The sequence below is a fragment of the Salvelinus fontinalis genome, chromosome 2, assembly GCF_029448725.1.
Source record: "Salvelinus fontinalis isolate EN_2023a chromosome 2, ASM2944872v1, whole genome shotgun sequence".
Lineage (NCBI taxonomy): Eukaryota > Metazoa > Chordata > Actinopteri > Salmoniformes > Salmonidae > Salvelinus > Salvelinus fontinalis.
This window is the reverse complement of record NC_074666.1, coordinates 44564775-44580051: the sequence shown is the minus strand read 5'-3', so window position 1 is coordinate 44580051 and position 15277 is coordinate 44564775. Positions and strand designations below refer to the sequence as shown.

Genomic DNA, 15277 nt, shown 5'->3' with positions numbered 1-15277 from the left:
TCAAATGATCACTCGCATCAGAATGGGAAAAATATAATTTCTATTTTATTCACCTAAGTTTATTCATATTCTTCTTACTATAAAATCATATAATATAAAACAATGACTTATAAGCATATCTTGTCTGCTAAATGAACAAGCCTACAGCCTATGGTATGGCGCATAGCCAGATTGTCACGACTTCTGCCAAAGTCGGTTCCTCTCCTTGTTCGGGCGGTGTTCGGCGGTCGACGTCACCGGTATTCTAGCCATCGACAATCCATTTTTTCATTTTCCATTTGTTTTGTCTTGTTTTCCCACACACCTGGTTTTCATTCCCTCATTACGTGTTGGTATTTAACCCTCTGTTCCCCCCATGTCTTTGTGCGGAATTGTTTGTTGTAAGTGCTTGTGCACATTGTTGTCTGGTGCGCGACGGGTTTTGTACCCATACGTTGTTATTCTGGATGCCGGTGGTTTTGTATATTAATAAAACTGCTCCGGGTTTTACCCAGTTCTGCTGTCCTGCGTCTGACTTCTCTGCCACCTGTTACGCACCCCTTACACAGATAAAATATAGTAGGCCAATTTGTATTCTGTTCTGAAATACATTTTCTTCATATCATAATGTTTCTTTAGACATGCCTAAAATAAATAATGTATTTATTTTGATGGTGTATATTCAATTGCTTTATTAAACTTTTTTAAATGTAGATGTTCCAGAGGCGTGCATCAGTGGCTTGTATGCTGCTTGGATACATGAAGATGCTAAACGTGTTTATGTTAATTAACAGTCAATTACTGTGAGACTGGCAGCCTTTTGCATGACAATAACCAGCTGACAACGTTTCATGACCACCGCAGCCCTAATTCTGAATACCGGTTTACTTGCTTGCTGATTATTGGCTTTGGTTGTACGTGGCCTGTAAAGTCATAAATACAGTGTACAATACAAAATATTGTTTCTGAGCATTTAAAAACCCACTCCAGATGTTTTTTCAACTTTTCCAGTTGAAAAAGGATATTCAAAGTATAAATACAGTAGTAAAGCAAACACTTAATTGGGTGATCTGCAATTGCTACATCCATTTTTGGACATTTAAATTCATGACATATACCTATTGATTCTTTAAGAAAATAACTTGTAAATTCCTCATGAGCTTAGTTCAATTTTCTTACCCCATCAGGACCCAAAATGTAAGCTTGTTTTACTCCTTTGTTTGTAAACAAAGTAAGTCGAAATAAACACTGCATATAGCCTCACAACATGGTTAAAACTGTCAATGTTATCTCATGGATGGTCTGTCCTTGCTTACATTGCTCTGTCTAGGAATTTGAGAGTGGTTACATTTCTCCAGCCCCATCCCTCAGCAATTTACCAAATCATTGATGGGGTGCCACTTTGTTATTGTTCAAGAAGTTGGCAATTCAAGGAGTTGGTCTGATGGGCGCACTCTGATATCATCGGCCTCCCCCTTGTGGGAACAATCGAGGACAAAATAGTACATTTTCAAAAAATGCATTCTTGGACATGTGAAATTGAATGTGCCTAAACTACAAACTTGTATGGGATCTGTAACTATGAATAAACATTTTAAATAATGAGCCTAGTTTAGCCAAGGAGAGGCACTGGGCTATGTATATAAGGAGAAAGACAGGATCCTTCCAGGCTAGCCATGAATGGCTGAAATAATTGAGGGGTTGACAATGCTGACGGTAGGCCATGCGTTTACATGTCAATTCTTAAAGAGATGGGTTGTGAACGACGCTGAATGCGTGTAAACAAAGAACTCTGTAGCAAATTTCTATGCTGCAATATTTCAACAACTAAAAAATAGCTTTAAACATTACACATTAAGATAGAACAAAAGGCCTACAACAGCTCATTAATTTACTATTTCAACACAACCATTGCTTTTTGTTCGTTTTGTCAGGTGCAAGGCACATTCTGTTATCATTTAACAGATTCCCATCAAATGTGTACACATTCTTTCTTGTCTAAGGAATTGGATGTAAAACATTTTGACATCTGTAAATTTAATTAGGCGTCTGCTTGTTGCTGTAAATACACAATGGGTCTGTCTTTGATGACATTGTCGTTTTGTGATAAGTTCTACCTTGTGACAGCTGTCATCAGGCCTGTGCTGTGAAACCATTGTCTTCTAAAAAAGAAATCTGTAAAGTACTCTAGAGCCATTTAAGTGTTTACAAAAGAAGCACACCGAGAATGACAAATACAAGACAGCAATGCTGGAGTTATTGGTCAGATTGTGAGTAAGGACACTTCCCCTAGCTTCTGTACTAGAGATAAGAGGGGTTTCAGTTTCAATGAACATGTTTATATTTATTTTATTTATTTATTTTACCGTTATTTTACCAGGTAAGTTGACTGAGAACACGTTCTCATTTGCAGGAAAGACCTGGGGAATAGTTACAGGGGAGAGGAGGGGGGATGAATGAGCCAATTGTAAACTGGGGATTATTAGGTGACCATGATGGTTTGAGGGCCAGATTGGGAATTCAGCCAGGACACCGGGGTTAACAACCCTACTCTTACGATAAGTGCCATGGGATCTTTAATGACCTCAGAGAGTCAGGACACCCGTTTAACGTCCCATCCGAAAGACGGCACCCTACACAGGGCAGTGTCCCCAATCACTGCCCTGGGGCATTGGGATATTTTTTTAGACCAGAGGAAAGAGTGCCTCCTACTGGCCCTCCAACACCACTTCCAGCAGCATCTGGTCTCCCATCCAGGGACTGACCAGGACCAACCCTGCTTAGCTTCAGAAGCAAGCCAGCAGTGGTATGCAGGGTGGTATATATAACCTTTTATATATACCTTTTCAGTTTTCACTTCATTTATTATTTCATTTTTTATATTTTTTATATAAATATTATGTTGAAGGCAGTTCTCTAACTTCGCAGACAGTTTATATTTGAAGAATGCAATGGACTCATTACATTTTACAAAATTGTTCTTCGGCTTTCCCAATAGAACCCTTTTTGGTTCCAACTGCCAGGTCGCAGTTGTAAATGAGAACTTGTTCTCAACTGACCTACCTGGTTAAATAAAGGTGGAATAAAATGTAATACATTTAAAAAGGGTTCTTCAAAGGGGTTGAAGGACCCTTTTAGGTTCTAGGTAGCACCTTTGTTTCTAAGAGTGTAGATGGAAACCTAATAGATGGACCCAACAGATGGTTTATGTTGACAGGCATCTTGTACATTTTAGGACACCCTCATCACAAACCTAGCTATCAGCCGGCACTGAAGATTAGTGGTGAAGGATAGCATCTGTTCAGTCTCAATGTCTTAGTAAAAGCCCAAAGCAAGTTCCTATGAGAGTGCACATTGCTATATATAGAGTTATGGGTTATAAACAAGGGATAAAACACTTATTTAGAGGAAAATATCATTAAGCTTTATTACACTGAACAGATACAACCATCTCTTACTCATTCTCAAATAGAAAAGATACAACTACGCCTTAACATGCACAAATAGTTCAATACTATTACGTTCATTTTGTTTCTTACCAAAAGTCATTGACATACAGTTTTTGTTAATACTTTTGACAGAACAGAAGGGAAAAATAGAAAAAGTAAATGTACAATACCATTTCATTTACAGATAGCGAATAACTTGACAAGTTACGCTGAAAAACAAATGTGCAGCATATTATCTCCTGTAGTCAATAAACGAGGCAAAAGTATTTGAACATTTGAATGTTAATAAAGTTGATCACTTACAAATTCCTGTTCCCAGTTTGAATGAATGGGATGAAGATCATAATTTAGGGTAGAACACTTTGGTGCAAACCTTTCATTGACATCATTGCATGGTTTACGCAAACGTTTGATTATTGTGCATATCTCAAATTATGATTTGTCCTATGTGCAACTGCCAAATAGTTATTTGAATTCTGCAGTAATTCCTCCCAAAACCCCCCCACTCTCACTGGTTTTGGGGTAGTTACAATATAATTCAAATAACTATATGGCGGTTACATTTGCCAAGACCCACAAATGTTTACAAACGTATGTGTTAGGGGCTCACTGTGGGTGGAAACTGAGATTGAGTAGTGCTCCTTTAAAGTGCAAATACTTATGTGTCAGATGTGTTATCGTTCTAGCATGACATTTGCACATGTGGTTGGTTTATTGTATGTTTTTATTCAGATGTGTAATAATCATAGCAGAATGGTTAATGTTGCATGTATTTCATCTGAGAATGCAAGTTGCGGTGATGATGTCAAGGGTATCATGCGGAGACACTGATAGTGTGTTGCTCTTCTTTACAGTTTGATACATGAATGTACTTTATATGTTGTGAGGCTACAATAGTAGGAACCCCCTTGGTTTGAATAAACATCACTGGCGTAGCACACACCACACAGCCCCCACAAGGCAGGAGGGCCCACAAGCTTTGGGCGGGGTCCCCCGGAGGTCGGGCCCCTCAAATAGTATATGAAAGCGTTATAAGCCATGAAAGAAAAGTTTAGAATTACAGGAAATTATCTTTAAAACTGCAGCATTTTCTTTCAACCTCATGGAAAAATTTGTAGAATAGTAGAAAATTAGCTTAGAGGAAGTTAGTACAATCCTTTTCCGACAGGGATTTTTTTTTTTTTTTACAGTAGATTTTTGGGGGGAATTTTGTTGCATTATTTCAGCTTAACATGTATATTTAGGGCAATTTTATAAGGGAAAAGATCGGACCTTGCGGGGGTCCTGTGAAACTGTGCTACGCCACTAATCAACACGATGCCGATAAGTGCAATTGACATCCGTTGTTTTCTACTGTATGGATTATAAAATAATTGTTAAAAATTGCCACGTTTATCGTAACCTGAAATTAAAAAATAGACATCAAGAGTCAGCAAACTCCAAAACAATTGATATTGGAAATTGAAACATTCACAATATGCATTTCTGATGAAATTGCACCCACTGTTTCCAGATAATACCTTTGTTGTTGAGTGTGGTATACTTAACCTGTGGACTGTGGTCCAACTACATTAATCATTTCAACAACAAAAAAGCAAACAAGGCACACTGCTAGCGTGATATAGATCAGGGATGGACAACTTTGATGGGGATGGGGGCCACAAAAAAATGTAACCTATCATGAGGGGCCGCAGTAGCCCCCCCCCCCCCCACCTTGCGAGCAAAACATTTTAGTGGCCCCCTCATGACAGCAAATTTGCTGACTTGCCCGTAATTGAGTGACTGCTGATGCGCGACCACATTTTTAAATTGCAAATTAAGTTGAGACCCCGACTGAGTAAAATTTTTTATAATAACAATATGTATTATTATTTATTTTGGGGGATGAAATTGGTCCACAGACCTACAAAAGAGGGGCCGCCAGTTGCCCATCCCTGATATAGATAATTTGACCCCCTCTTTCAGTTAAACTGCATACCTTTCATGTTTCATGATAAACATACTTCCATGTGGTATGACACTGCAATACATTATTTTGAACTTAATTTAGCCAGAGAACAAATTACTTTTGTTAGGAAGTATAGCATTTTCCAATTGCATGAAGCCAAATGTGTGTTAATTGTTTCCAATTGAACAAGTTATACTTGAAAGTGGATCCCCATGGTAACTCTGACCCTCATTTTACTTTTGGTTTATTTACAAACTCAAATCATGGATTGCTATCTGTAAAACCCCTACTGTATAGTCATTTTTAGAAAATGAAACCTTTCATTAGGTATGACATTTTGGTGAACTATCCCTTTAAAATAATGGTGCAGGAAAAACGAAGAGACGGTTTCTGATTGCGTATTAGTTGTGTTGTATTATGTTGGTTCTGAGGGGTATTATGTTCATACTGTTAGCTGGACATAATTGTTTTTCGCACACAGACATACTACTTGGTGACACTTCCTATCTGTGTGCCATTTGCTAAAGGAATCATTAACAAACATGAATGGAGTCATGTAAAACAATGAGAAAACGTGTATAGATACTTATTACTTGCCAAACGCTGAGCCTTGTTACAAAAGGCTTATGATTTGACAATTAATAAAAGGTTTCCTATGCAATTTCTGTTTGTTGTTTATAGTTTTTTACATAATTGATTAATGCATACGGGTTCATTAACTATTAATAGACCATTAATTAAGCTTTTATTGACAGCATATGTACAGTTTTGCCGAGTACCCAGTATGGTTAAACATTTGACACTTTTGTACAGTAAACTGGATGAGATTTGATCAAAAAGAGAAAACAACAACAGCTCCCTAGCTAGCCAGTCATTTGCATATGTGCTGCTTAGTTTAGTTCAATAATGTACGTTGACTCCAGGCATGGAACAGTCTAAGTAGATATGACATCGCTATTGTTGTTTTACTGCTGCTCTTAAATTACTTGTTACTTTTGTTTCTTATTCTTATTCGTATTTACTATAATATTTGTTTTTAACTGCATTGTTGGTTAGGGGCTCGTAAGTAAGCATTTCACTGTAAGGTCTACACTTGTTGATATTCTGTGCATGTGACCAATAAGATTTGATTTGTTTCCCAGGGATCTAAATCTATCTTTCGACCCTCTCTTTGTCATAACTGCAAGATTACAGTTTTGACTAATCCACCGTTCATGATCATTTATACACAGATTCGCAGTATCACAGAACTTATGTTGGCTAAAAAAGCTTTCCTTTGAGTTTTCCTCAATTGACAGAGACATTTATCAAGAGTTACGACACTCTGGAGAACTTTGAAGAAATACTCATCAAAGGGCCACTGTACATGGGTGGGAGAGGGGCAAGAAAAACAATACAGTTTATCCTTCTGACCTAGGAGACACCAGTCTTGATAATACTCATGTTTTACATATAAACATCAAGTTCAAAACCATGTGTATTGTGTGTTGACAACATTTCATTTGATCCGTATTCATCCAGTAATAGTAAATCATTGAATGTTCTCTTTTATAAAACACAATGCACTACATAACCTTAGTTTGTTTTCTCTTCCTTTGCATGGTTAGGGCTCTATTCAATCAGATCCGCTTTAGCCGACATCCACATAGCAGTTGTTTTGGCGGCGGCGGAGGTGGAACTGTGTTAAAGCTGTCAAATCCACAACCGGCTCCTGGCATACCTAAAGTGGACATTGCCATTGGCTGCACGGAGTCACATTAACAGAAATCCCACGCAGCCTTGTTTAAAAGGTCTAACGCTGGGATGTGAGATGTAATCTATACCTCAATTAGGATGATAGAAATACTCATTATTTCAGTTAAGGATTTTTCAGTTTGAGCATAATTATATATATATATATCCCACACTTTCTCATACACTACAGTGAGTACTGTAGTATTTACAGTTAACTAGAGTATAAATACTGTGGAAATGAATTCCCAAGACAGGGGGCCCAATTTTAACCCATTATAGTCTTCAAAATGACATAGTCTGAAGGGTGTCTGTGTGTGTGTTTACGTATATGCCTGCACATGTGTCTGTCTGTGTGTGTGTTTACGTATATGCCTGCACATGTGTCTGTCTGTGTGTGTGTGTGTATGCACACTCTTCTCTGCTGCTGCCTGATAACCAGGCAGTTTTGGGACGAGACCAACATGCAACAAACCAGGTGGTGATTGCATTGTGGGGTGGCTGTGCGAAGGCTGATCAGAAGTGACAGCTGTGACATTGAATGGTTCTTATTCATTTGAAAGAAAAGGAGAAGATATAACAGCTTGAGCCCCCCAAATAGATAGAGTTGATAGAGATACAGGGGACATACCTATACTCACCCTTTATTATTCAACCCTCTGATTGATAGATCACTGGGGTCAGGGCAAAAAATGTAGAGATCAAATGGCAAGCTACATTTGTTATGGCAAATTAATTGTTTTTCACTGGACATTTTATAATGAAAGAACTTTAGAGCCTGCATTTGATACGCATGTGATCTTAATTGGATTCAAAGCCTCCTCCAACACTTGTATGTTATTGTTTCATTTTGTGTGGGCTATCATGGGAAGTAATGTGTCACATAGTCAAAAGGACTAAGGACTTTGTTTTCACAGTTCATAATTTATGGACAATGTAAAACTTTATCTTGAGCTGACATGTTGATTACTCACCATAACGGTTACATCATTGCGATTCATGGACTCACTTGTACGTATGTTTTAAAGTACATTTCCTGCAATTCCACACATTTTGCCATGGGGCAGGGAGAAAAAAGGGCGGTTTTACAGCTAATTGGGTGGAGATACTTTATTTCAGTTTAAAGCTAATTTCCTGCAGGTCTCCACAATTTGCCATAACTTATGCCATGTTAATGATAAGTTAATGATATCTGAGTGAGAGTGTCTAATCAAATCAATGGGGGCTCCCTTGAGGTCAGGGCCCGTGGGCACGTGCCCTGTGTGCCTGGTCGGTGTTCAGCCATGCTTACTACAAGCGTAGATAGCTGGCTAGACTAACTTACCAATCTAAAAATTGTTAGCTGACATGGCTAATTGAGATAAAAATTGCTGATGCACAACCAAATGTTATACTGGCACCTTGTGTATTCTACTAGTTTAACTCTCAACAGTAAGTTGAGATCCCCGAGTTCCTTAAAAAAAAAGTGTTTTGTTGTTGCTGTTCTGGGGCACCCTAGCAGCCTGAGGCCGTAAGCGACCGCTTATGCCTGGAGCCGGCCCTGGCTATATCAAACAGTTAACCATGCAGGTAAAGTACATGAGAAACATTCTAAACTAGAGGAAATAAATAACGTGGTTCAGTGAATTTCTGCTAGGCTCTTTGCAGAATTTTTAGAATTGATTGTGACAGTAATTTAGGTAATCAGGCAATGTCATTTGGAAACGGTTCCTAAATCAGAAACCTTTGTGTCTGTTCAATAGATATGCAGATATATACATCCACATCCATTTCAATGTTTATTTGAATAGGGCCTGAAACAGTGAGAGGACACAAACCGACAGACATTCACAATGTTTCAATCTCTGGTCAATGCAGAGGGCTAGAATGACTTCTGGGTTTATACTCTTGTTTTCTGCAAGGTTTTGCCATTTAAAGAGAGATCAGAACATTTGATCAATGACTCTCAATGACTCATTTCTCTTCACTTCTTGTAGTGGGGAGCGCAGTACGCATTCTTACATGTATCCTGTTGGAATCATGTTGTTTTTACTTTACCGTTTGCGGTTTGTTCGTAGACACCCACATTAGCTGAATGGGATTGTGGGATGTCACTGTAGTCGGTGAGAGAACAAATCACTTGTGCAGTGAATAAACTGTTTTCTTTGCACATTTCTGCCTGTGTATATCAGTCTTTTCTGTCTCAAAACTTCCTTTTCAAAAGGCGTTAGCCAATTTCAGACAACTTAAAAAGCACTGTCATCATTTGTCTTTGACTATGCAGTTCTTCTCAGTGACAACCCCCAAAACTGTGTCAGTGCTGTTTATGTTTCAACAGTGCTTTTTCTGCTGTGTATGAACTTCATTTGTCACAAATAATCCTTAAATATTTGATATTGTATTGTTCTGCCACTGAAGTTGACATTGTTTATATTGAATGGTCTGTTTTTGTTATTATTCTGTTGCATACAACTGTAAAAATACAGTAAAATGAACAATCACATTGCATGTTTTATTTTTTTGTAATTTACTTTAAAAAAGCTTATGTTATTGTACAGAGAACAAACAGGACAGGACACACCAGTAATCTGAATGTACACCTCAATATTTGGGCAAAACCAGTCAACTATCAACACTTACATTAACTTTTTGTTTCCCCTTTTTTACATACAAAAGGTTGGAGTGACACAAACTTGGTAGTACTACCATCACCTCAGATCAGCTTCCAGGTCGACCCTCTCCCTCCCCACCCTCCTAGATATGTCCCGTCTTCTGGTTTTTGTCCAAAAGAAGACATACCGCCAATGCAAACCCCCCAAAAAAGAAGAGCAAACCAACGATGTTATTGGTGGTTCCTTTTGTTCCATTTCTTCTTCTGGGACCAAGAGTCTTGTTGTTTTTCAGTGCTGATAGAAGCTGAGGATGGCCTGTGTTGCATCAAAACTTGAGTAGGAACAAAAGGAAAACAGTCAGCAGTAGGCAGAATGAGCAGTGGGGCGACAGGGCTGCCCTGTTCACATCGTGCATCATGGTCCCGGGGCCTGTTGGAAAACATATTTAGATATTAACTTCACAGTAAGGCATCTAAAGAGGCAGTGCTTCCCCCACTTAGCTCTCTTACTGCGTCTACCCCCCCCCCCCCCCACCCCCCTCCACAGCTAAAAAAAGTGTGGGATCTATTGGCTTTAACTGACAACAAAACTGGATGTTGGCTTTAGGGCCTTTTCTTGGAAAGTAATCTAGGGGAAGGAGGACTGCAAAGAGGTCATGATCAGCAGTAACGTTCGGTAAAGAACCAACAAGATGCATTGCTCCTGCATATTGAATAGGTCAGTTCGCTTTGAAAACTGAGCATATGCTCCATTAGACACTGACCATCTTAACAAAGCATAGCCAGGATCTCAAATAGCTTTTTAAACACAAATCCCTCATTCATATCAGAGGTGACAGGGTATTCTATACTCTTTGATGATCAGAAAGGAACATGCAGTACAAGACACACAACATTCCTCAAATACCTTGGCATGTGAAGTGAGGAGCACGACTGAGGCTAGAGGAGATATTCACGATTATAACATTGAGAATAGAATAGTGTAGGATGGCTAAAGTTGCTTCTTAATATGTGTTTCTGTTGAAGTTTGTTACTCTCTGTAAACTGCTGGAGCTGCATTCAAAGGAAAAGTTGACAATGCACTGTAATGCTATCCTAAGAGTTTTATTCTATGACTCAACAAATTTGTATACTGAGCAATTGCATTTTGCTATTGTATCCAAAGAGGCTCAGCTCATTCACACGATATGCCTCTAGAGATAATCAAGAAGTTGGTGCTTTTTGTCCTATTTACGGCAACAATGTTACAATGAATTAATTCATGGCTTTATTCTACATTACAAAACTGCAAGTTTGGTTCACTGTGGATTATTCCCCCACAACTATAAATAAGACCACTGACAAACAAAAGGTACAGTAAATGTCTGCTTTATACCCCACCATACAGACACATCTACATTTAGGCCAGGATTCAATCAGATCAGCGTTAACCCCCAGTTACCAGCAACTGCATAGTATATAATTACTTTTGTTTACGCAATGTGGGAGGTGTAACTGCAATCTGTAGCAAATCTGTAACCATGAAGTGCTTCAAAAGGCTGGTCATGGCTCACATCAACACCATTATCCCAGAAACCCTAGACTCACTCCAATTTGCATACAGCCCTAACAGATCCACAGATGATGCAATCTCTATTGCACTCCACACTGCCCTTTCCCATCTGGACAAAAGGAACACCTATGTGAGAATGCTATTCATTGACTACAGCTCAGCATTCAACACCATAGTGCCCTCATCTCATCAATAAGCTAAGGACCCTGGGATTAAACACCTCCGTCTGCAACTGGACCCTGGACTTCCTGACGGGCCACCCCCAGGTGGTAAGGATAGGTAACAATACATCCGCCACGCTGATCCTCAACACTCAGGCCACTCAGGGGTGTGTGCTCAGTCCCCTCCTGTACTCCCTGTTCACTCATGACTGCACGGCTAGGCACGACTCCAACACCATCATTAAGTTTGTCGATGACACAACAGTGATAGGCCTGATCACTGACAACGATGAGACAGCCTATAGGGAGGAGGTCAAAGACCTGGCCGTGTGGTGCAAGGACAACAACTTCTCCCTCAATATGATCAAGACAAATTAGATGATTGTGGACTACAGGAACAAGAGGACCGAGCACGCCCCCATTCCCATCAATGGGGCTGTAGAGAGCTTCAAGTTCCTTTGTGTCCACATCACCAACAAATGAACATGGTCCAAGCACACCAAGACAGTCGTGAAAAGGGCACGACAAAACCTATTCCTCCCCAGGAGACTGAAAAGATTTGTCGTTGGTCCTCAGATTCTCGAAAGGTTCTACAGCTGCACCATCTAGAGCATCCTGACTGATTGAATCACTGCCTGGTATGGCAACTGCTCGGCCTCCGACCGCAATGCGCTACAGAGGGTAGTGCGTATGGCCCAGTACATCACCGGGACCAAGCTTCCTGCCATCCAAGACCTCTATACCAGGCGCTGTCAGAGGAAGGCCCTAAAAATTGTCAAAGACTCCAGCCACCCTAGTCATAGACTGTTCACTCTCCTACCGCAAGGCAAGTGGTACCGGAGCGCCAAGTCTAGGTCCAAGAGGCTTCTAAACAACTTCTACCCCCAAGCCATAAAAGTCCTGCACATCTAATCAAATGGCCACCCAGACTTTTTGCATTGCCTCTCCCGTCCCCTTCTTTTACACCGCTGCTGCTCTCTGTTGTTATCATCTATGCATAATCACTTTAATAACTCTACCCACATGTACATATTAACCGGTGCCCCCGCACATTGACTCTGTACCGGTACCCCCCTGTATATAGTCTCGCTATTGTTATTTTACTGCTGCTTACTTTTTCTCTTATTCATATTTTTTTTAACTGCATTGTTGTTTAGGGTCTCGAAAGTAAGCATTTCACTGTAAGGTCTACACCTATTGTATTCGACGCATGTGACTAACACAATTTGATTTGATTCAATCAGATCCAAGTTAACCTGCGGTAACCGACAACTGCATAGCATATCAGTGCTTTTGTTTAGGCAATGTCGGAGGTGTAACTGCATCGTAATTGTCAAATCCACAAGTGGCTCCAGGCGTTATACCTATCGCAGACATTGCCATTGGATGCATTAGTAGAAATCCCATGCAGCTGTATTAGAAGATCAAACACCGGAATATGTGATGTAATGTAAACCTTGATTAGGCTGAAATAAATCCTTATTATTATGTTTAATGATTTTAAGTTTGAGTGTCATTATTTCTATATAGCCTACAAAAGCCACATTCGTTGCTGACAGGTGTATAAAATCGAGCACACAGCAATGCAATCTCCATAGCCAAACATTGGCAGTAGAATGGCCCGAACTGAAGAGCTCGGTAACTTTCAAACTGGCACCGTCATAGGATGCCACCTTTCCAACAAGTCAGTTCATCAATTTTCTGCCCTGCTGGAGCTGCCCCGGTCAACTGTAAGTGCTGTTATTGTGAAGTAGAAACTTATTGTCTCAGCCGCGAAGTGGTAGGCTACACAAGCTCACAGAATGGAACTGCGGAGTGCTGAAGCTCGTAGCGCGTAAAAATCTTCTGTCCTCAGTTGCAACGCTCAATACTGAGTTCTAAACTATTTTTCATGGTTCGGGCTTAGCCCCTTAATTCCAGTGAAGTTGAAATCTTAACTCTACAGCATACAAGACAATTCTGTGCTTCCAACTTTGTGGCAACAGTTTGGGTAAGGCCTGTTTCAGCATGACATTGCCCCTATGCACAAAGAGAGGTCCATACAGAAAAGATTTGTCGAGACCCGTGTGAAATAACTTGACCGGCCTGCACAAAGCCCTGACCTCAACCCTATTGAACACCTTTGGGATAAATTGGAACTCCGACTGCGAGCCACGCCTAATCGCCCAACATCAGTGACCAACCTCATTAATGCTCTTGTGGCTGAATGGAAGCAAGTCCCCACAGCAAGGTTCCAACATCTAGTGGAAAGCCTTCCCAGAAGAGTGGAGGCTGTTATAGCAGCAAAGGCGGGACCAACTGCATTTGAATGCCCATGATTTTGAGCATGTGTCCACATACTTTTGTGTTTAAACTACAGCATCTTCAATTGCTATAATTGCATCCCCAGTGCACACAATAACACAATAACATGTACAGTATTAAACCGATATTGTACTTCAACAGTAACAGTAAGGCAGTCTTACCATAGAGGATTATACTTGCATTGGTGATCCCCATGGTGTTCAGGGCAACACACGTGTAGTTTCCGTAGTCCTCTTCAGAAACGTTCAAAAACATAAGCATGGATTGTTTACCTTGGCTCTCTATCTTAACCCCATTCAGTCCATTGAAGAGTCTGTAAAGAAGAAAATACATTCTTAAAATATTGGTACTGGAATCCCATATCTACTGTATATGTTTATCCATAACAAATCCGTATAGCCGTGAAGTTAAAAGCTACGTCTTATCTCAATCAAATGTGGCCAGTTGGGGGATATGGTTTGAAGGTGTAGTCCTGGGGTGTCAAATACATTTTGCCCCGGGGGCCGCATTTCCTTGCCGTCAAAATGAGCAAAAAATAGCTCTCTATGCATTGTTTTGGTAATTTTCTATTCTCCACTGACTGTCTAGCTATTATTAGCAAGCTGTAGTCAAGAAACGGTATAAATATAAGTCCATTATCATTTCTACACAGTTTCGATTTGGTTTTAGTCATATAAGACATATTGAGTTTATCCCCCAGATTGGACGCCCGTATGTTTGAAACCCTTGGTGTAGTCTGTAAACAATGTCAGTATAATCCAGTCCAGTTTGAGGCCCATTGAGTGCATTGCTGTGTAGGTATTTGTGTATGTCACAGGAGGTTGGTGGCAACTTAATTGGGGAGGATGGGCTTGTGGTAATGGCTGGAGCGGAATAGATGCAATGGTATCAAATACTTCAAACACATGTTTTCCGTGGGTTTAATGCCATTCCATTTGTGCCGTTCCAGCCATTATTATGAGCCATCCTCCCCTCAGCAGCAACCACGGGTGTATGTGTATGTCCTTGAGAAGGGTTTAGCACAAGCATGGCTGCTAGGTAAAGACTATTAGTCTCGGAACTTACATCGACAAAAATACTTCTGAAATAAGTCTCCAGAGCTCTAATACTGAACACAGCTCATTGGGTCATGCTGAGACGACAGCTCTGGATCGCTGTATAACAATCTGCATTGTGTACAAAAATATTTGGCTGCATCACTAATATTCCCCACACTTCACTGGCTTGTGCCGGTTCATTTCGAAACAAGATAGTGTAGTGATTTATTATTAAAAAAATTATACTTTCTCAGAGGTTGTCCAAGCAAAGCAGCCCATTGACAGAAACAAATTATGCAAAAACAAACAGAACTCGACTTTGGTGGCCATGATGATTCTCGTCCAAAGAAAGTAAAGTAATTTGAAAATTCTAATAGTAATTAAATAGTAAATTATAATTATGCAAAATTAAATATTGCCTGTTGAAAATAAAAACAACTGCGGGATATAAATCTACTAACAAAAGGCTGAGACTCTTAACGGCCCAGTGCAGTCAAAAACATGAATTCCTCTGTTATATGCATTT

The 15277-nt window shown here is 39.9% G+C and overlaps 1 protein-coding gene across 1 annotated transcript in view; it reads right to left on the bottom strand.

Moving 5' to 3' along the window:
* Nucleotides 1-3377: 3377 nt before the first annotated feature.
* Nucleotides 3378-15277, bottom strand: part of LOC129819479 (opioid-binding protein/cell adhesion molecule homolog) — a 402819-nt gene continuing 390919 nt past the window's right edge. The window contains exons 7-8 of the mRNA XM_055875784.1: nt 13876-14027; nt 3378-10127 (exon numbers count right to left, since the gene is read on the bottom strand). Of these exons, the coding sequence (XP_055731759.1) occupies nt 10024-10127; nt 13876-14027 (256 nt within the window). The 3' untranslated portion in view covers nt 3378-10023. The remainder of the gene's footprint in view (nt 10128-13875; nt 14028-15277) is intronic.